Genomic DNA, 24,051 nt, shown 5'->3' on the forward strand with positions numbered 1-24,051 from the left:
AGTAAAAAGGTACATGACAGCCCACTTGGAGTTTTCCAAAAGGCACCTAAAGGACTCCCAAACAAATCCCAAATCATATCTTATTGGTCATATACACATGGTTAGCAGATGTTATTACGAGTGTAGCGAAATGCTTATGCTTCTAGATGCGACAGTGCAGCAGTATCTAACAGGTAATATCTAACAATTCCACAACAAAACCAAATATCTAACAAATTCCACAACAAAACCCACACAATCCAGTAAAGGAATGGGACAAGAATATAGAAGTATAAAATATATGGATGAGCAGTGACAGAGCGGCTAAGATGCAATAGATAGTAAAGAATAGATAGTGAATGATATTATATACATATGAGATATGAGATATTATATACATATGAGATCTCGCATAATGCGATCTCGCATAATGCGAGATATGTAAACATTCTTAAAGTGGCAATATTAAAGTGACTAATTAATGTTCCATTTATTAAAAAGTGGCCAATGATATCAAGTCTGTAGGTAGGCAGCCGCCTCGCAGTGCTAGTGGTGGCTGTTTAACAATCTGATGGCCCCCTCTCTCGCTCTGTCCCAGCTTTGATGCACCTGTACTGACCTCACCTTCTGTATGGAAGCGGGGTGAACAGGCAGTGGTTCGGGTGGTTATTGATATTTTTGCCTTCCTGTGACATTGGGTGTTGTAGGTGTCCTGGAGGGCAGGTAGTTTGCCCCCGGTGATGCGTTGTGCAGACCGCACCACCCTCTGGAGAGCCTTGCGGTTGTGGGCGGTGCAGTTGCCATACCAGGCGGTGAAACATCCCAACAGGATGCTGTTGTTGTTGCGCTGTTGAAGGCACTGTTGTGCCTTCTTCACTACACTGTCTGACCGTGGACGATTTCAGTTTGTCAGTGATATGTACACTGAGGAACTTAAAACTTTCCACTTTCTCCACTGCTGTCCCATCTATGTGGATAGGGGGGTGCTCCCTCTGCTGTTTCCTGAAGTCCACAATCATCTCTTTTGGTTTGCTGACATTCAGTGAGAGGTTATTTTCCTGACACCGCACGCCGAGGACCCTCACCCTGTAATGGTTTTGACTTGAGGTTAATATTTATAGGGGTGCCTGGTAGTTTGTGCCTACCAGAGAAAACATTGGTTTCTCCTTTTGGTTTGGGAGGGAATGAGTCCCATCTGGTCCGTCAAGTCTACACCAATACAAAGGACTCATGTAAAAGTCAGGATGGAAATACACTTTTATAAACCCTTAAAACATTGGAAAAAACTTCAAAAACAACTGTATTCTTTTGCGTGGGTTGTATTATAAACATAAATGAACACATACACATAACAATATAACAAACAATGAGCTCTGGTTCCTCCAGAAATGTCCTGTACCTCAGGCCTAATAAGAGTCCAGCCCGGTAAAGAAGTTCAGGGAACTCAAGTGACCTTAGTCACACAATGTTTGTCCGTTCATACAAGTGTAGCATAAACCCAGTATCAAATCATACAATCAAATAACAATTATTTTACCACACAACCATCAAGCGTTTCAACTCTTAAGTCCTCAACTACAACTAACTACATAAATCATCACGGTATAATACATCACACCAAAACAAATGAAATACTGTATACAAAAAGGTTGTAGTCAGTCGGTCAGTCAGACAATCCAATCCGCCAATATATCTCCAGCGGAGAAAGGCCACGAAGAACAACGGAGAGGTGTAGTTCACGGACGCAAAGAGTGGAGCCGATCCTGGGTAAACTCTATTAGGCTACAAAACAAACGGAATAGAGAAGCTTCGGAACTGAGGGTTGAACACATCCTCCTTCACGTCTCCTTCCTCCTTCACGTCTCCATCACAACCCCACTTTTGCGCAGCTGATGCTGGCTATTTAATTGGGAATTAAAGGGGAAGCGCCCTATTGGAAGGAGAAGCACAGACGGTTAAGAAAAATTCAGGGCCGCCACAACCTCCTCCCTGTAGGCTGTCTCGTCGTTGTTGGTAATCATGCCTACCACTGTTGTATCGTCTGCGAACTTGATGTTTGAGTTGGAGAACTTCACTGTGAAGCATGAAGATACAACGTTTGTGGCAACCATCAAAGAGAAGGTGTGGGAGACCTCTCTGAGCACTATCAGGATGAGGACATTCAAGCCTTTCTGCATGAGGCCACAGCAATGGACCCCAGATTTAAAGGGAGGCCGGTGAGTGACACCACCTGGGACAGGCTGAGGAAGGCAACTGTTGAGGCCAATGTGACAGAAGCAACACCAGAGAAGCATAGTGGTGGCAGCACCATGCTGTAGGGATGTTTTTTAGCGGCAGAGACTGGAAGACTAATCAGGATCGAGGCAAAGATGATCAGAGCAAAGTACAGAGAAATCCTTGATGAAAACCTGCTCCAGAGCGCTAAGGACTTCAGACTAGGGTGAAGATTCACCTTTCAACAGGACAACGACCCTAAGCACACAGCCAAGACAACGCAGGAGAAGCTTCGGGACAAGTCTCGGAATGTCCTTGAGTGGCCCAGCTAGAGCCCGGACTTGAACCCAATCTAATATCTCTGGAGAGACCTGAAAATAGCTGTGCAGCGATGCTCCCCATCTAACCGGAGAGCTTGAGAGGATCTGCAGAGAAGAATGTGAGAAACTCTCCAAATACAGGTGTATCAAGCTTGTAGAGTCATACCCAAGAAGACCTGAGGGTGTAATCACTGCCAAAGGTGCTTCAACAAAGTAATGTGTAAAGGGTCTGAATACTTATGCAAATGTGATTAAACATTTTTATTTATTTTTTTAAATACATTTCCAAAAATGTCTTAAAAACCTGTTTTTTTTCTTTGTCATTATGGGGTGTTGTGTATACATTGATGGAGGGGGGGACAATTTCATCCATTTGAGAATAAGGCTAACGTAACAAAATGTGGAAAAAGCCAAGGGGTCTGAATACTTTACGAATGCACCGTATACTGCGGGTTGGTTCAGTCTTTCTCTGAGTGGTAAAAACACACATTTCATACCAACTCCGTCCCTCCCGTTTACTTTCACAACAATACCAACCTCGTCTGATCACGGTAGACACCAAAACAGGTCTCAAAAAGCTGGTTCAGAATTACAGTATCAAATTTGGTTCCATCTAAAATCGAAAATACATTCAGAGTCAATAGAAGACAGTCTGATGGTTGGATTAAATCTCTCTCTCCCTCTGTCTGTCTCTCTGTCTCTCTCTCTCATATCAGTGCATGTTGTTACGTGCACCCAATACCAGACAGACTGTATGGTCTCTCATTCTTCTCCACTGAATTTGTCATCGTCTTCACTGATTCCCTTTCATCGTCCTCCTCTTTCTCATCAGTATTCCAAGGGGTCAAAACTAGGAAGACATTTGCACTCTTTATTTTGCTCCCTCCCTCGCTCACTGTTTCTTTCTCTCTCTCTCTCTCACTAACACAAAATCTTGGAAGAATACTACAGTACAAGCTGCTTCATTGTATCCATTGTCTATAAATGGTGTATTGTGTCTTGTTAGAAATTAACCTCTCTCCATGGGATTCAATATTTTGATTATGAAACACGTTGATTTCAACAAAGAACATTTCTGTATTTGTATTGCAAATCCAAAGGAAATTACAACCTGCTTTTGTCAGCACGTCTCTCAAAATGTGGTCTCCAGCTAGTCACCCACCCATGCATGCACACTGCACAAGGTATACAGCCCTATTTTGGTGGCCTCTGATACATTATAATGCCATGATTCCATCTGAAATACACAGCAAAATTATTGAATACTTGAACAACTTAATCTCCCAGTTTGGTAAAATGAATTGTGGTATTGTGTAGAAAGACAAACATTTAAATGACTGAAAATGCATGAATTCAGTGTGTTGTTAGTTGTTTGGGATATTGCCTACATCTATACTGTATGATCAGGACTATATCAGGACCCCCAGACTCCCACCATAGTGTGCACCCACACTTTTATACAAAGTCATGCTTTCATGAATAGACCTACAGGTATGAATGAAGAATGAATTAAGAAAGAAGCAGTTGTTAAACATGGGCTTTGCTACACAGACAGCAACAGTTGGCAACTCCATAGTCAGCACTTCATTCAAATCAGTAGGCCTATATCAATATCTTTAATAATACCATATAATTATCATTAGATTTTATAACCGTCAATTTTATGTTTTTTTTATATCATATTTTGGTCCAGAATGAGGCTCTCTCCAATACCTACTTCAGTGATGATTCAACATCTTCCTCGAATGTTTTCATAATTTATCTGCAGATAATCACCGAAAAACAGTAATAGCCTACCATTATGCAAATTAGGGAGCCAAACTAATGGTCCTCACACCTATGCAATTCGGTTCCTGACATTCACCTAAAAGAGACATTCAAAAATAGCTGTTCGTTCACAAACAACCCATCACTAGGCTACACTGACGTCACTTTAGTGGTCACTGGAAAATCTCGACATGAGCTTGAATCCTAAGAAAATACACACAAGATCTTTAGTTTAGTTTACTTGTCCCGACGCGATACCATGGACTTATAACTACGTTGTTTGATTTATGAATAGCAAGGGGATATAGGAGTTTGACTTTATTCAGTTCGGCACCTTTTATAATCTAGTCAACACAATCAAAGCACAGTAAAACACAGTCAATAGCCTATGCGGCCCAACTCCGTGGCTTGCTAAATTAAACACGCAAAATAAATGAATGTGCCACAAAACGAGAATTAAGTGGATTTCAACTCATCGTTACCACTTACATTTCAAGGGACGTATAAATTCACTCACAGGAGACGAAGAAGCATCATGCTTTCTCTTCTCTCTGAAAATAAATTTGACTGCAGCCAACCACAGTGCACAAAAATAACACAGGTACCGAGAGGCGGGACAGGCAGCAGATTGACAGACCAGCAGAGTTTCCCTGTCATCGCTCCATTTGAATAAGCCCTGTCAATAGATCACTAGAAGATGCATCATTTCATTCACTCTAGGGGGAGAAGGCTATATGGACTTTTCTGACTAGAGAATTGAAACTTTTAAATGAAAAGAAACGATTGCCAATTGATCTGTTAATGGCCGTTTTGCCGATTACTGTTATTCTTATTGTGTTACTTTTTATTATTACTTTTTATTTTAGTCAACTTGGTAAACATTTTCTTAACTCTTCTTGAACTGCACTGTTGGTTAAGGGCTTGTAAGTAAGCGTTTCACTGTAAAGTCTACACTTGTATTCTGCGCATGTGACAAATAGTTTGATTCCTTGGGAAACCGCTGATCATCCTTAACCTGTCATTACTTCTAATTCTAGAATTCCAACACAGCCAACATCAAATTACAAAAGATAATTCCACAGCACAGCACCCTACATCTGTGATTTGTTCACTAGTTAGGACATCTACTTTGTGCACGACAAGTGCTTTTTCCAACAATTGTTTACAGACAGATTATTTCACTTATAATACACTGTATCACAATTCCAGTGGGTCAGACGTTTACATACACTAAGTTGACTGTGCCTTTAAACAGCTTGGACAATTCCAGAAAATGATGTCATGGCTTTAGAAGCTTCTGACATCATTTGAGTCAATTGGAGGTGTACCTGTGGATGTATTTCAAGGCCTACCTTCAAACTCTGTGCCTCTTTGCTTGACATCATGGGAAAATCAAAAGAAATCAGCCAAGACAGCAGAAAAAAGATTGTAGACCTCCACAAGTATGATTCATCCTTGGGAGCAATTTCCAAATGGCTGAAGGTACCACGTTCATCTGTACAAACAATAGTACGCAAGTATAAACACCATGGGACCAGGCAGCCGTCATACCGCTCAGGAAGGAGACGCGTTCTGTCTCCTAGAGATGAATGTACTTTGGTGCGAAAAGTCCAAATCAATCCCAGAACAACAGCAAAGGACCTTGTGAAGATGCTGGAGGAAACAGGTACAAAAGTATCTATATCCACAGTAAAAAGAGTCCTATATCACATAACCTGAAAGGCCGCTCAGCAAGGAAGAAGCCACTGCTCCAAAACCACCATAAAAAAAGCCAGACTATGGTTTCAAACTGCACATGTGGACAAAGATCATACTTTTTGGAGAAATGTCCTCTGGTCTGATGAAACAAAAATAGAACTGTTTGGCCATAATGACCATCGTTATGTTTGGGGAACAAAGTGGGAGGCTTGCAAGCCGAAGAACACCATCCCAACCGTGTAGCATGGGGGTGGCAGCATCATGTTGTGGGGGTGCTTTGCTGCAGGAGGGACTGGTGCACTTGACAAAATAGATGACATCATGAGGGAGGAAAATTATGTGGATATATTGAAGATACATCTCAAGAAATCAGTTAAAACTTGGTCACAAATGGGTCTTCCAAATGGACAATGACCCCAAGCATACTTCCAAAGTTGTGGCAAAATGGCTTAAGGACAACAAAGTCAAGGTATTGGAGTGGCCATCACAAAGCCCTGACCTCAATCCTATAGAAAATTAGTGGTAAGAACTGAAAAAGCGTGTGCAACCAAGGAGGCCAACAAACCTGACTCAGTTACACCAGCTCTGTCAGGAGGAATGGGACAAAATTCACCCAACTTATTGTGGGAAGCTCGTGGAAGTCTACCTGAAATGTTTGACCCAAGTTAAACAATTTAAAGGCAATGCTACCAAATACTAATTCAGTGTATGTAAACTTCTGACCCACGGAATGTGATGAAAGAAATAAAAGCTGAAATAAATCACTCTACTTTTATTCTGACATTTCACATTCTTAAAATCAAGTGGTGATCCTGACTTTTCTAGGATTAAATGTCAGGAATTGTGAAAAACGGGCTAAAGTGTATAAACCTGTAAACTTCCGACTTCAACTTGTATGTATGTATGACTGAATGTGTGTGTGAGTTAGTAGCAGCAGCATGGTTGGGAGGGGGCAGCCACCATGGCCCCAAGGCAGCAGCCCCAAACCCACAGCCTGGGGACGATAACGTAACCGCCCCCCTCCTCACTACACCATCCACGCACGCGTGCACACACACACAAAATGGGGGGCAGGTACCCTACCAGTTAGAGTGTTAGGCCAGTAACCGAAAGGGTGCTAGTTCGAATCCCTTGAGCAAGGCACTTAACCCTAATTTCTCTAGGGTTGGCGTGGATAATGGCTGACACTGGCCATGACCCCACTGTCTGAGGGTGTCTCTTAGGGGGAGATGGGATATGCAAAAACACATTTCCAAATCACACATGCGTATTAATACACACTTTTACATGTGTGAAATAGGACAAATAAGCACTAACCACCTGACCACATGTTGCTTATATTACAGGGACCACTACATTACTTAATACCTCAATTACCAAAGACAATGGCTTAATTATAGAGTGGCAAGAACATCAAATGTGGACTGTCACAATGAATTGAAAGGATGGTAATGGAGTTGGTAGTGTCTGTTCAGGGCTCCAGCCAGTCAGTCATAGGACGCATCCCAAATCGCACCCTACTATTCCTATAGTGCACATCTTTTGACCAGAGCTAAAGCGGTTAGTGTTTAATGGTATCCCTGTGCGTCACAGTTGGAATTCACTTATTGTAGCCTACATTATGCGTTGAGGTACAGCTGGTTCAAATCCCCGAGACGACTAGGTGAAACATCTGTTGAGGTGCACTTGAGCAAGGCCATTTCTCCCATAAGTCACTCTGGCTAAGAGAGTCTGCTAAATGACTCAAATGTTAAATGTAATTGGTATACTACTGTATGTTTCATACATTTCCTTACATGAGTTTGACGTTGTGTTGACACCATTAAATTATATTACGTTTCTGTACTGTGTTGCTACACTAAAGCAAAACCTATTGCTGATGTTGAACAACATGGTAGGGCAAAATAGTGATATATGTTGGACCACCCTGATCCCTGGTATTGTGGCAGATAGAAACAGCTAAACAGACTACAGGCTTTCATTTATAGCCATTTACTTCATGTCCATGCATAGAATAGAAAGGTACAGGCATGGAGACCGACGGTCCTGTACTGTATTCAACATTCAAGTGACAGCTCAAAAGTAAGTGAATAGAATTAATCAATTAAATTACAAAATCAATAAAATCTATTTAAAAGTGGATACCCATCTCAGCTTCAGACTAAACGGTTCACTCCCCATGAATAGAAACCTAATACCTATCAGCAAGCAACCCACACCCAGGAAATTAAATTACATTCATCCAGTAGCGATGATTCCTCCTCACTACAATTATACCATATTGTACTATGATTACTTTCTCCATTGTAAATTCAAATCACACACACATTCTAGGAAATGAATTACTGAAGTAATCAAAGTCTATTCAAGTGAAGATTACTTAAGTGTCTGAAAAAAAGTTAAAAGACCAAATTGACCACAAAACTATCGGTTAGCGGCATGTTATGTTAGTAAATGTAATCTTAATTCCTTATTGCCCTTTTGAAAATACTTTCATTTGGAGTAATAATCATACAATTTTGAGAAACCCTTGAACAATTAACCTTTTGAAATGTTAATTGCCTTTATGTCCCCTTCAACCAAAGTGACTGCAGCTAAACCTGCATTTTTTACGGCGTACAGTGCATTCAGAAAGTATTCAGACCCCTTGACTTATTCCACATTTTGTTACTATACAGCCTTATTCTAAAATTGATTAAATATATATACACGTTTTTCTAAAATATACATACAAACCCCATAATGACAAAGCGAAAACAGGTTTAGACATTTTTGAAAATGTATATACAACTCTTTTTTTTATATAGAAAATACCTTCATTACATAAGTATTCAGACCCTTTGCTATGAGTCTCAAAATTGAGCTCAGGTGCATCCTGTTTCCATTGATCATCCTTGAGATGCTTCTACAACTTGATTTGAGTTCACCTGTGGTAAATTCAATTGATTAGACATGATTTGGAAAAGACACACACCTGTCTATATGGTTCCACAGTTGATAGTGCAAAAACCAAGCAATGGGGTTGAAGGAATTGTCCGTAGAGCACAGAGACAGGATTGTGTCAAGGCACAGATCACGGGAAGGATTGAAAGCATTGAAAGTCCCCTAGAAACACAGTGGCCTCCAACATTTTTAAATGGAAGAACTTTGGAACCGCAAAGTCTCTTGCTGGAGCTGGCCAAAATGGGAGAACCTTCCAGAAGTACAACCAGCCCGCTAAGAGTTTGTCAAAAGGCACCTAAAGGACTCTGACCATGAGAAATAAGATTCTCTGGTCTGATGAAACCAAGATTGAACTCTTTGGCCTGAATTCCAAGCGTCACGTCTGGAAGAAACCTGGCACCATCCCTACGGTGAAGCATGGTGGTGACAGCATCATGCTGTGGGGATGGTTTTCACTGGCAGGTAATGGGAGACCAGTCAGGTTCGAGGAAAAGATGAATGGAGCAAAGTAGAGAGATCCTTGATCAAAACCTGCTCCAGAGGGTCCAGGACCTCAGAGTGGGGTGAAGGTTCGACTTCCAGCAGGACAACGACTCTAAGCACACAGCCAAGACAACGCAGGAGTGGCTTCAGGACAAGTCTCTGAATGTCCTTGAGTGGTCCAGCCAGAACCCAGACTTGAACATGATCTAACCTCTCTGGAGAGATCTGACAATAGCTGAGCAGCAAAGCTCCCCATCCAACCTGACAGAGCTTGAGAGGATCTGCAAAGAAAAATGGGAGAAACTCCCCAAATACAGGTGTGCCAAACTTTTAGCGTCATACCCAAGAATACTCGAGGCTGTAATCGCTGCCAAAGGTGCTTCAACAAAGTACTGAGTAAAGGGTCTGAATACTTATGTAAAATGTGATTGGTTTTTATTTTTAATAAATTAGCAAAAATGTCTTAACATGTTTTTGATTTTTTTTATTATGGGGTATTCTGTTTAGATTGAAAGTAAAAAAGATTTAATACATTTTAGAATAAGTCTGTAACGTAACAAAATGTGGAGAAGGTCAAGGGGTCTGAAAACTTTCAGTACACATGTAGGATTTTCATTTGAGCCAATTTAAACCTGCAACAATAGGAAATGTGAATTATTACGTGGATTATAATTAATGTGCAGTTTTGTATGGGTTGATACATTTTTCATAAGGGAAAAGTAAGTAAAATTTCTGAAGTGGAAATTACAAACTTCTAAAGCCTTTTTAAACCTCAAATGCACTATAAGCTTTACATTTCCTGCATTGCAGGAAAGTTCTCCTGCAACAGGGTGATTAAATATAGATCCTACATCTATACATATGACTCCTTATCGATCTTTATTCTTCTCATAGACCGCACGTCCATGCCAAGACTTGAATCATCGTGTGTCAAAGACAGACACTTTCTAACAACTGAAGTAGTTTGAAGATTTCTGATTGCTAAACCATGGTATTTCATTGTAATATTTTTTTGTTAAATGGTTATCAATAAGTTATATAAAGACAACAGGCAGGTGACTTACTGCATTAAGATGAAGATGATGAGTGTGAAGCCTGCCATGACGATGAAGGGCATGCCAGGGAAGGTGGGCAGGGTCAGAGGGAACAGGCCATTAAACATCACCGCTGCAAACATAATACATGTGGTCTCCACAGACGCAGAGAAGGAGAACATCGCACCTGCAGGGTCACAAAGAAACACGGGTTTATGCAGAGCCTTACGTTGACAGAGTGACATCAACTGAACTCATGAACGTTGCAATAGTTGTTGAAACTCTCCAAATATAAGGCTCTGAGTTTTCAGTTGTTCTAAGTTTGAAGACACAAATTATTCTAAGCATTGATTTCTGTGTTACAAATTCATTTTTTTGGTGTGACTGTAAAAGAAAATAGTTGACTACCCGAGAAAAGAAGAGTTTAGACTACCAACAGAGGTTTAAATATGTAATGTTTTCAGATGTCTGTACTTTCATTGAAAGCATTGTTTAAGTACACACAGTCCAGGTTGAATAACTTTGAACATGAAGACAAAATTTGATTTGATATCATTGTGTATTTGTCACATGCACTGAATACAACAGGTGGTAGACCTTAAAGTGAAATGCTTACTTACAAGAGATTAACCAACAACGCAATTAAGAAAATACCACAAAAAAAAGAAAAACAAATAATTAAAGAGCAGCAGTAAATAACAATAGCAGGGCTATATACAGGGGGTACCGGTACAGAGTCAATATGCGGGGGCACCGGTGTCGAGGTAATTATGTACATGCAGGTAGGGTTATTAAGGTGGCTATACATAGATAATAACAGAGTAGCAGCAGGATAGAGAGGGGTGCAAATAGTCTGGGTAGCCATTTGATTAGCTGTTCAAGAGTCTTATGGCTTGGGGGAAGAGGCTGTTTAGAAGCCTATTGGACCTAGACTTGGCGCTCCGGTACCGCTTGCCATGCGGTAGCAGAGAGAACAGTCTATGATTAGGGCTACTGGAGTCGTAGACAATTTTAGGGCCTTCCTCTGACACCACCTGGTATAGAGGTCCTGGATGGCAGGAAGTTTGGCCCCGATGTGATATACTGGGCCGTACACATTACCCTCTGTAGTGCCTTGCGATCGGAGGCCGAGCAGTTGCCATACCAGGCAGGAATGCAACCAGTCAGGATGGTGCAGCTGTAGAACCTTTTGAGGATCTGAGGACCCGTGCCAAATCTTTTCAGTCTCCTGAGGGGGAATAGGTTTTGTTGTGCCTTCTTCATGACTGTCTTGGTGTGTTCGGACCATGTTAGTTTGTTGATGATGTGGATGCCAAGGAACTTGAAGCTCTCAACCTGCTCCACTACAGCCTCATCGATGAGGCAGCTCTACCCTTTAGCTCAGTGCGAATGTTTCCTGTAATCCATGGCCTCTGGTTGGGGTATGTACGTACAGTCACTCTGGGGACGACGTTCTCTAAGTACTTATTGATAAAGCCAGTGACTGATGTGGTATACTCCTCAATGCTATCGGAAGAATCTCGGAACATATTCCAGTCTATGCTAGTAAAACAGTCCTGTAGTTTAGCATCTGCTCATCTGACCACTTTTTTATATACAGAGTCACTGGTGCGTCCTGCTTTAATTTGACTTGTAAGCAGGAACCAGGAGGATAGTTATGGTCAGATTTGTCAAATGGAGGGCGAGGGAGAGCTTTGTACACGTCTCTGTGTGTGGAGTAAATGTGGTCTAGAATTTTTTTCCCTCTGGTTGCGCATTTGACATGCTGTTTGAAATTCGGTAAAATTGATTTAAGTTTCCCTGAATTAAAGTCACCGGCCAATAGGAGAGCCGCCTCTGGATGAGTTTTTTCCTGTTTGCTTATGGCGGAATACAGCTCATTTTGTGCGGTTTTAGTGCCAACCTCGTTCTGTGGTGGTATGTGTACAGCTACAAAAAATACAGATGAAAACTCTAGGTAGATAGTGTGGTCTACTGCTTATCATGAGATACTCTACCTCAGGCTAGCAAAACCTAGAGACTTCCTTGTACATTGTGCACCAGCTGTTGTTTACATAAATGTGTAGGCCCCTCCCCGTGTCTTACCAGAGACTGCTCTTCTGTCTTGCCGATAGAGTGTATAACCCGCCAGCTATATGTTCTTAATGTCATCGTTCAGCCACGACTCAGTGAAACAGAAGATATTACAGTTTTTAATGTCCCGTTGGTAGGATATCCGTTCTTTCAGTTCGTCCCATTTATTTTCCAGCGATTGAACGTTAGCTAGCAGACCGGAAGGCAAGGGCAGATTAGCCACTCATCGCCTGATTCTCGCAAGGCATCCCGATCTTTTGCCTCGAAATCTCAGTTACCTTCTGCAGCGAATCACGGGGATCGTGGCCTGGTCGCGTGTCTGAAGTATATCCCTCGCGTCCGACTCATTGAAGAACTCCTCGTCCAATTTGAGGTGAATAATCCCGGGTTCTGATGTCCAGAACCTCTTTTCGGTCACAAGAGACGGTAGCAGCAACATTATGTACAAAACAAGTTAAGAACAGAGCGAAAATAAATAAATAGCATGATTAGTTGAGAGTCGATAAGATGGCAGCCCTACCCTCCGGCGCTATCATGAATGACATAGTATTGCTCTGCGATGTTGTGACTGTGCTTATGTAACGGTATAACTTTAGACCGTCCCCTCGCCCATACCCGGGCGCGAACCAGGGACCCTCTGCACACATCAACAACAGTCACCCACAAAGCATCGTTTCCTATCGCTCCACAAAAGCCGCGGCCCCTGCAGAGCAAGGGGAACCACTACTTCAAGGTCTCAGAGCAAGCGATGTCACCAATTGAAAAACGCTATTTAGCACGCACCACAGCTAACTAAGCTAGCCGTTTCACATCCATTACACTTACAGTACCAACTAGAGATGAATAAGATGATTATGGAGCAGAGGGAGGGAAATCTTAAGTGGTTCCAACATGGAATACTTATTGATCTGAGAGAGAGAGAGAGAGAGAGAGAGAGAGAGAGAGAGAGAGAGAGAGAGAGAGAGACTGGCTGCTAGCTACGTACTTTTTTATGTCAACTTAAAAGTGACAGTGCAACATGCCTTTAGAATAAAAACAAAACATTGTTTCTTACATGAACAAACGGTACAGGTTGTACATAAATGCAACAGCAGGCTTTGCATTTCACATAATTATACAGGGGCATTTAAGTAGCTAAGTATCGAGACAAGGTAGCTATTTAACTCTTGAAAATCTTGATTGCTATTCAATGTTATTTTGCCTGCAAGAACAGTATCATTACTAGTGATGCAATGATTTGAGAAATAATACAAATGTTTCAATGCAGGTATACATTCTACATAGTATTGTTTCAATAAAATGACTGAATAAGAGAAAGGAATAACAAAATGTTACTGTGCATCATTTGTTCACCCAACCATTCTCTGATGTGGCCATGATGGACTTACGGAGAACACGGAATATCCACGAGGCTGCTGGCCCTTTTCTCTATGCTGAGGAGGTCAAGGTTCATCAAAATATAATAACATGCATATTTCTCTCAGGAGTTGGACTTGAGGAACAGGGAACATTCTGGGTCAAAAGTCCAATGTTAAACTGTCTCTTCATTTCAGTCACGTTGAAGTGTAATGTAAGGTACGTCTTGCAACTTATTCCGCTTGCTCTTTAGGGGGCTAGGTCAGGTTACTGTGAGGCACTTTGTGAACACTTGATGTAAAAAGGGCTTTATAAGTCAAATGTGATGGAGCAAATGTGGTGGAGCTCAAGACCCACCTTGTTCGTCTGGCTCTACGATGGTGGAGGACAGAGAGCGGATGACAGCCTGAGTGATGCCAGCAGGGGCAGACACCACAGCCACTGGGGGGAAGGGAGAGACAGGAAATGGCAGGGGAGGACAGACAGAACAAAATGAGGACAGACAGGACAGAACAGGTGGACAGGACAAATGGGCAGATGGGACAGGGGACAGACAGGACAGAGGAGGACAAACAGGATAGAGCAGAACAAGACAAAAGTTACATTAAAAAACTATGAGACATATTAGCCAATAAACTGCATTATCTATGAGATAAGGTTGATGTTATTAAGCTCAGGTTCGTTAAAGGGGAGGTGAGGGTAAGGCATTGCATTCTCCTTTATTAGAATACAGTTTAAAGCCGAATCATCACAAATGAGGATGTGTGTGTGTTCGTGTGTGTGCACGCATGTAGGTGTGCTGTATGTGTACTTATTATGTTTTTTACTTAAAAGGTGCACTACGTAGAAAAGGCTCCGTAATTTCCTGGTGGCTAAAATTCAAATAGTTGGCCTAATTTACCATAACCAAACATTTGTATTTTCAGCTGTTAGAAGCTGGTGTACAAAACCGAAAGTAAAAGATAAAGAGGAAACGTAAGAACGGGAAGCAGAAATAGCACCCCCAAAAAGTGACATATTGCAGCTTTAAAACATGCAGTCAGACGAACCAACTCCTGCCTGGCTATGGAAATGGGGGTGATGACTCTGAAGCTGTACCAGCGTGCTAACCCTCATTATTCCAGACAAAGGAAGAGAGCGGAATGCAGATATCTGGTGAGGTTGCAGCTAATTATTCACATAATGCTTAAAAGTGTGTGTGTGGTCACGCCACTCATCTCCCCTCTAAAATGCTTTAGTCCACCTCCACGTTGATTAGAATAACAATTTCCACAACTATTTATTTAATTAAGGATATCAATACCCATCCTGTACATCTCCCTTGGTCTCAAAAGCCTGTCTGACCACTAGGCTGGCACAATGCACTGTTATCCTAAAAGAGTCCGTGTTAAAGCAGCTCGTCAGGAAAATGACAACTTTACATACTCCAAGACAAAAGGATTTGTGTTTCTTTTTAATTAAAGCACAGCAGTGTCGAAGTGTGTCAACATCATCACAACAACTCCTGGCTAAAATCCAATCCAGCCTGTACTGTAACGTTGCAGTCTTAACCTCATCAGTTACGAAGGTCTCTGCATGAAACCTTTCAAATAGGTTTTATTTTATACCAGGGGTGGCCACCCTCCTCCCAGAGAGGGAGAGGCCCTGCATCTACATGCTTACTCCAACCCTGCTGTATCACACCTGATACAGCCAATCAGGGTCCTGGTGGGTAGCCAATTCCTAGAATCAAGTGTTAGAATAGGGTTGGAGCAAAAGCCTGCAGGAGGGTATCTCTACAGGAGGACGGTAACTCTACAGGGGGACGGTAAGGCAGGCACCAAAACTTTTATATTTGAGAAAACGTCTGGGATTTTATTCATAGTGTCTCAGAGTAGGAGTGCTGAACTATCCGTATTCTTAAAACACTTTGTGAATAGCGGCCCAGAATTTCATATTAGTTCAGTACATCATCAATCCGTGCATAGGTCCCCTCACCTAGAAACACCATCCATGTGTTAGTGGAGAAGGCCATTAGAACTAAGCCTGCTGTCCTGAAGAGAACACTCACTTTGGCCAGAGTCATCTCTCCTACCACTCTCATAAGCAGTGGGAAGATCCCCAGCAGGGTAAACCCCTAGGACAAAACATGACATACCTTTAGACATTCTTTACTTCTTGTTGCATATTAATGATTGTTTAATGTTTGATTGGAAGTTGAATGAATTGGATACATTGAGTGATGGGATCATAGAGTCTTATTATTCCTAACAATTAACAATCTGCAATTACAGTTGGGCAATAAATTTACTAGTCGCTACTAAAAACACAATTTTGGGTAATTTGGGAAAGTTTGCTGTTTGGCTTTTGTTCTACAACGAGTCATTATATGTTGGAACCGCATTCCTTAGTTTGCCAAAACACTGCATCAATTAACCTTTAGAGATTGTGTCAAAACAACAAACATGGATATTTATGTACGTGTGTGTGTAGGCTATATATGTGCGTGCATACACTTCACGCCCGAGTGTGTGCACGCACGCGTCTGTCTATGCCCATCAGAGTGCCTGTGTGTAATGTGACTCATTTGCCCTCTTTGTCTAAAAGCTGACAGATTTGATTTAATTATCCCGTCCAGCTCAGGGTGACAAGTTGCCAGTGTCCTCATCCCCCCTCTGCCCCCTTCCCTCACCAGCAGTCTCAAATCTACACTAGGAAACATAATAGGAATGCATAAACATTTCCCTGAGAAGGTCAGCTCTCTATGTTTTTACTTCAATCAACTCATTAGAGCTTGTGGTGTTTGTGGTGTTTAATCATTCTTAGGGAACTCTGCTCTGCCCTAATTACAAGTCAATCTCATTCTCAACCTTTAAGCCAATTATTAAAAGCTACCTCAAGGAGAGGAGCCGTGAACCCACCCCTGCTGCCCTCCCAGACCTGCTATGGAGGAGAAGTAATACATTTAATTGACAATTCCATAACCCTTTGATATTCTATTATGTAACTAACATTAATATTGGGGATGGATTACCTGTGTTAGTTTAGCCGAGGCTACAAGCTGCTCATTTTCTCCTCCCAATTCCCCGAGCTCTACCTTGTTTTTTCAACTTTCACTGTTTGAATCCCGAGAGCTAAAAACAAACCCTGTAGTTTTCCCCCCTTATAAAGTCTTTCATCTGTTGGTAATTAAAGTATGTTTGTGTGTTTGTAGCAGAGGGCAAGAAGCAACACTCAGACATCCCCCATAGACTACGGACATAATACACCTCCTCCTCCAAATCGATGCGGCTGCCTGCCTCAGAGTCAGCCCAACAAAAGGCAGCAGAGCGTTCTGAGAGCCCCTGTGGCACCGTGCGGAGCAGTTGAGCCGACAGACTAAATGGGAAAGCGTCGCCTCTCCGATCTGGATTCTGAGCTCTTTAACAAGCAGTCTTTGTTTAAGTGTCACATCAAGGCAAGACATCGACCCAGACTCATTCATGAGATCACGAAGGACGAAGAGAGACACACTCAAGTACCCGCACCGCACCCCCCCCCCCCCCCCCCCCCACTCCTCCCACACACAATCATACACACCCCCAAAGGGTCCCTTGAGATACATACAGCATCTGAGTTGTAACTGCTGTGAACATATTAAAACTATGGTTGCTATTGGTTCAGATCAGTAAAGGTATTGTGTAAGTACATTGTTTGGATGTTTTTTGTGTGGTTTCAGCTATTTTTATTTAAACTATTTTTGTTTCTGTTTTGCCGTTATGTGGTTTGGGATTTCTAAAACAAGGTGAAACGGTAAGAATGTGTTATTGTAAATGTGTGGGGACCGGATGGTACTATGCACTCTTGCTCCGAGCCATGGGACATAGCTAGTGCATATCATTAACTATCATCCAATCCATGGCCAGTCAAGTGGAGACCTGTGGACCTTGGTTTGGAAAGTCGCACGTGGGTAACTAACCCCAGTACGCAGACAGAGGAACCGTAATCATGTGATCTGAGTCATGTGCAAATGTTTTCACAACATTATGCAATGACCATTGGCAGTACTCTAGGAACATATAAAGCCAAAGGCCATGGGATCATCATTTTTTCAGTTAGATTTAGTTTTATGATTGAATCAGCTGAACAAATAAACCCATAGGTGCAAGTGGTAATGCAAACAACTGTAGCTTCCATTTGAAATGTACAGTACAGAGCTGGACCTCTAGATATGTGGATCAGACTTTGCACCATATCATCCAAATCTTTATATATTACTGTCTTATTACAGTATAATTGTCAATGCATTTCTCAGTGATTTGAGTCTTTAGTTGCTGGGAAAATCAATTGATGTTTGCCTTTTGGTGCATCTAAATCACAATAATGACCTTTCTGATGAAGCAAAGCCACTTACTAACAGCAGCATCTGGGCTGATTTGAACACGCCATACAGTTCAGTTGTGAACTCCCTTGGCTCGTACTTCAAATAGAGCAGGGAGATAGCCTGCTCTCCTGGAGGGAGGAAACACACACACACACACAGAGAATTATTGCAAACGTAATAAATGTTTAGAGCGAGTTTAAGATATAGAGGAAAGGTTCATATAGAGTTGTAATGCAGTTATTGTGGTGGAATATTACTTGTCGGTTATATATATACAGTACCAGTCAAAAGTTTGGACACCAATTCATTCAAAGTGTTTTTCTTTAAATGTACTACTTTCTGCATTGTAAAATAATAGTGAAGACATCAGAACTATGAACACATATGGAATAATGTAGTAACCAAAAACGTGTTAAATAGAAATATATTTTATATTTAAGATTCTTCAAAGTAGCCACCCTTTGCCTTGATGACAGATTTGCACACTCTTGGCATTTTCTCAACCAGCTTCACATGGAATGCTTTTTCAACAGTCTTGAAGAAGTTCCCACAAATGCTTGTTGGCTGCTGTTCCTTCACTCCGCGGTCCAACTCATCCCAAACCATCTCAATTGGGTTGAGGTCGGGTGATTGTGGAGGCCAGGTCATCTGATGCAGCACTCCATCACTCTCCTTCTTAGTCAAATAGCCCTTACACAGCTTGGAAGTGTGTTGGGTCATTGTCCTGTTGAAAATCAAAATGATAGTGGAACTAAGCGCAAACCAGATGTGATGGCGTATCGCTACAGAATGCTGTGGTAGCCATGCTGGTTAAATGTGCCTTGAATTATAAATAAATCAGACAGTGTCACCAGCAAAGCACCCCCACACCATTACACCTCCATACTTCACGGTAGGAACTACACATGCAGAGATCATCTGTTCACCTACTCTGCGTCTCACAAAGACACGGTGGTTAGAACCAAAAATCTCAAATTTGGACTCATCAGACCAAAGGACAGATTTCCACTGGTCTCATGTCCATTGCTCATGTTTCTTGGCACACACAAGTCTCTTCTTCTTATTGGTGTCATTTAGTGGTTTCTATCCAGCAATTCGACCACGAAGGCCTGATTCACGCAGTCTCCTCTGAACAGTTGATGTTGAGATGTTACTGTTGCTTTTACTCTGAAGCATTTATTTGGGCTGCAATTACTGAGTCTGGTAACTCTAATGAACTTATCCTCTGCAGCAGAGGTAACTCTGGGTCTTCCTTTCCTGTGGTGGTCCTCATGAGAGCCAGTTTCATCATAGCGCTTGATGATTTTTGCAACTGCACTTGAAGAAACTTTCAAGTTCTTGAAATGTTCCCAGATTGACTGCCCTTCATGTCTTAAAGTAATCATGGACTGTCATTTCACTTTGCTTATTTGAGCTGTTCTTGCCATAATATGGACTAGGTCTTTTACCAAATAGGGCTATCTTCTGTATACCACCCCTACCTTAACAACTGATTGGCTCAAACACATTAAGAAAATTAACTTAACAAGGCACACCTGTTAATTGAAATGCAGGGACTACCTCATGTTTGGTCACTATATAATTCCATGTGTTATTTCATAGTTTTGATTTCTTCACTATTATCCTACAATGTAGAAAGTAGTAAAAATAAAGAAAAAACCTGGAATGAGTAGGTGTGTCCAAACTTTTGACGGGTACTGTACGTGAACCATAGATTTTCATGACTGTCTTTAAATGGGTCATTTTACATGTAGGTGTACAGGGCAATCACATACTTCTGTAAATACAGACTGTCACTGAAATGGTACATCTCATTTTCCATTTCATAAAATAATTGCTAGGAATGATTCTAAAAGACATTTGAGATACTGGCATTTTATTCACTATTTAGGGTTCTAGGACATTGCTTGAACACATGGCCTCTTGCATGTATAGACATGAGCTCTGAAGTACATTTGTAATGTATTCATAACCAAGTATGAATTACTATAATGGTGACTACATAACTGACAGTCTTGGCCATTTAAAAAATGGATTGGGTTTATTATGAAGTGTACCATAACTGTACATGAATTCACAAATCATGTGTTCATGTATGGATGACAAACTATACATTGACATTGAGGTACTCAATGGTGTTTAAGAAACATTATCTAACATGCAGGAAGTAGACTTACATATTCCAGTATTCAAAAGAAAATATTATATGACATGAGACTGGGAATGTAAACACTGAACCACATTCAAAATGGTTTCTTGGTGACAGTGAGTGCACAGATGCGTACTGCTAATACTGTAAGGGCCTACCATAATGTATGTGTCAAATAAGAAAACAATATGACAGCTCGATTGAAAACCCTCAGGGCAAGAAGCAACACTCAGACATCCCCCATAGACTACGGACTTAATACACCTCCTCCTCCAAATCGATGCGGCTGCCTGCCTCAGAGTCAGCCCAACAAAAGGCAGCAGAACGTTCTGAGAGCCCCTGTGGCACCGTGCGGAGCAGCGAGCCGACACAGACTAAATGGGAAAGCATCACCTCTTCGATCTGGATTCTGAGCTCTTTAACCACATTCAACATTGTTGAGTGCACAGATGCTGTATTGCTTATACTGTGAAGGTCTATCATACTGTATGTTTCAAATAGGAAAACAATGGCATTAATAGCTCATTTGAAAACCCTCAGTTGAACAGCTGTGTTGAGACAATAATGATCAAACAACAGATGGAGTTTACTCACCTACAGCTACCAGGTTGTTGATGAATGTGCAGACTATAAGAAGGTGGAGTTTCTGCCTCTGCTGTCCTGGCCTCCTCCTGAACATGGCTTTGAAGGACCTCTTGACATCAGACAGGCACAACAGGTTGGATGATGGTTCCGTGTCAGTGTCACCAGCTTCACATGGCAGTCTGTCTCCATCTTCCCCTGAGGGTGGAGGTGGGACTGAGCGTTCAGGATCCCGTAACCAAACCAGAATATAGAGCACAGAGAGAACATGGCAGGAGCAGTATGCCACAAATGCAGACATCAGCCCAAACTCCTGTATCAAGAAACCAACTAACAAGAACCCCACCATCCCTCCTACGTAGATCATCGACTCTGCCACCGCCATACGCAGAGTACGGTTACTCCCCAACCCGGCTGTGACATCTGCTAAGTAACTAAACGAGCTAAGGAATACTGAGACGTATCCTCCAGAGAGGCCCGTTACCCCTGCGGCGACTAGCGACCAGTACACACTAATGTCCTCCAGTAGAGACATTGCTATGAGCACACCACCACTGACCAGAGACATAAGGCAAGGCAGCAGCATGACAGCCTTGCGGCTGGAGCGGTCAGACCAGGAGCCTAGCAGCATGGCTGGAAGGATGGACAGTAGGCTGGTCACACATGTGTAGATCAGGAGGATGTAGGAGGAACGACCCTCAATCAGCTCCTCCTCATCCTTGAGGTGCGCTGGGCTGCTGCAGATGTAAGAGTCTTGAAACAGCTCATAGCACACCTGGACAGAGGAACAGACACTTTAAGGTTTCCAGATCAAGGTTAAGCCTAGTCCTGGAATAGAAAGCGTGCACAAAAGAGACTCTATTTAATAAAAAAAATTGTCCAGGAAAAGGCGTAATCTGTACACAGGAATTGTTCCCTAATTTAGTAGGTACTCATGTTAGGGACTATTGCTATTATACACTTTTTTCATAATATAATTTCATAATGACTCCCAGAGCTAATGCCTAGGCTTCAGCTCAAAATACGTATGCAGTGTTGAGGCATGTAAAATGACCTTAGTCAATCCCACAGTTCCCATTGCACAGACTCAAGAACACATTTAATTCAAACCATACTTCTGCTTCCCTGTCTACATTCATCATTCACATTTTACTGGATAAAATCGAACCTGCAGAGCTGAACTTACTCTTGGGGAACCATTTCATCTGCTATGCATGCTATTGCAACATGGAAAGTGCTGCAGCATTAATGAGCCCAAACAGACAGATAAGATGTCAGTCTGAAATTATTAAATAAATCTGGACAATATAAACCAGAAAAACAGAGAAAAACGACACAGAGAAATGATGGTCCTCGCTGCAAGAGGCACATTGTCTGCAGAGTTTTATGTACAGTACATACAGACGTTGTTTGACGGTTGAACTCTGTGGTGTATTATATGTATGTGCTGCCTCACCTATACATGGATATTGAATTGAGTTCAGCAGAGGTAGGAGAGAGAGGAGGGAGTAGACTGTATATTAATGAAAAGGCAGGGAGCTGTGAGAATCAGATATTTGCATATCTATGCTATTTGTAACCCACAAGCATACAGTAGCCTATATCGGTTCAGTCCTATGTCTGAGCTTTACATTTGCTTTGAGTTCCATTGAAGAAAAAAAAAAAGTGCCCAAATTGTATACACTCTACTCTAAATTTCGGGATATTATATCTAATGGTAGGCCTACTATTTTAATCTTAATGTCAGGTTGATTTATTTAGACTTTTACTGTTCATATGTCACTGGAACTGACAGGACTGTTTCACCTCATTTTGGTGGAAACATTGGTCTAGTTGAACATGTATAAGCAACAAAAATCGAGTATAGCCGATGCTACTGAAAATATCAACCATAGTTCTGATAGTTTAATGAATAGCCTAATACGCGAACATGTGTAAGTAAACAGGTGTGTTTGATAATGCCGCGAGCAGATCGTTGGCCCACTGTACCTTTGCGATGACCAGCTGTTGATACGCAGGCGTCACGATGAACGTGCTGGTCATGTAGAAAAAAATGACCGGCTCCACGGTCACGAATGTTCGGACCCGTTGTCCCCATGTTGACATATCGTTGTTGAGTCGCTCTTGCAATAGCAGACAAGTGCAAACACGACTGGCGTAACAGAAATGCAAAAGACAAGGTAACTCTTGCTACAATTAGCCTATAGGAGGTTATACAAGTTATCGAAGTCTTACAGAGGAGTCACATGTTTGTCAGTATAACGCATCATTACCTCGTCCCTACAGTAAAAATGACAAGTTCCATGTTATAAAAATGAGTCACAGCAGCTCCTCGTTCCGCAATAAAGTAAAAGGTTGCACTCCCAAAAGACACTCAATTCCCAGTATGCACTAGCTAATTTTGTCCAGGGTAGGACTCGATTCAAAAGTAGTGTACTATGTAGGGACTAGTCTATAGGTTACCATTTGGGATGAATTAATGTGCAAAAGGTCAAACCTTGGCCACCATGGTTTTGCAGACTAGGCTAAACAATAAGACCATGATACACCTTCCTGTTTTGCTTCAGTGGAGTTGGAAAGAACACTACAGAGAGATGACAGCGACCACCTGACATAAAAAAAAATATGTTGCCTTTTTAACCCGTGTGAAATGGCTCACTAGTTAGCGGTGCGCACTAGTAGCGATTCAATGGTGACGTCACTCCATCTGAGCCCTTGAAATACTTAATTAAGGTATTACATTTATTGAGGAAAGACAATTGGGTACTTTGGAGACTGACATGCTGACCAGACTGGACACGTCGCGCGCGAGCGTTGCAAAATACATTTTCACATACATGTTATTCAAACATTAAACCCACACTGCTCGCTGGTCTGCGTGGCCAGTGTTGCCAACACATTTTAAGTGGAAGTTGCTAGAGGCAGGTCGATTTGTTGCTAAAAGTTGCTAAATTACGTTGGGATGTCATTGCGTGATGACGTCATTATGTAATAACGAAAATCGCGTCGTTACGTAAATACACAATGACGTTACTGAAATTGACTGGCCAAATTTTTTCCCAAGATGGCATAAGTCCTTTGTCATGTCCCGTGTATATATATATTTACATC

General features: G+C 41.8%; 1 protein-coding gene across 1 annotated transcript in view; it reads right to left on the reverse strand.

Annotated features, from left to right (window-relative positions):
• zgc:174356 (proton-coupled folate transporter) overlaps positions 1–23,555 on the reverse strand; it is a 39,290-nt gene extending 15,735 nt beyond the window's left edge. The window contains exons 1-6 of the mRNA XM_031828762.1: positions 22,930–23,555; positions 20,953–21,715; positions 18,240–18,337; positions 15,845–15,983; positions 14,225–14,308; positions 10,469–10,625 (exon numbers count right to left, since the gene is read on the reverse strand). Of these exons, the coding sequence (XP_031684622.1) occupies positions 10,469–10,625; positions 14,225–14,308; positions 15,845–15,983; positions 18,240–18,337; positions 20,953–21,715; positions 22,930–23,046 (1,358 nt within the window). The 5' untranslated portion in view covers positions 23,047–23,555. The remainder of the gene's footprint in view (positions 1–10,468; positions 10,626–14,224; positions 14,309–15,844; positions 15,984–18,239; positions 18,338–20,952; positions 21,716–22,929) is intronic.
• Positions 23,556–24,051: the final 496 nt, after the last annotated feature.

This window comes from Oncorhynchus kisutch, linkage group LG7, assembly GCF_002021735.2.
Source record: "Oncorhynchus kisutch isolate 150728-3 linkage group LG7, Okis_V2, whole genome shotgun sequence".
NCBI lineage: Eukaryota > Metazoa > Chordata > Actinopteri > Salmoniformes > Salmonidae > Oncorhynchus > Oncorhynchus kisutch.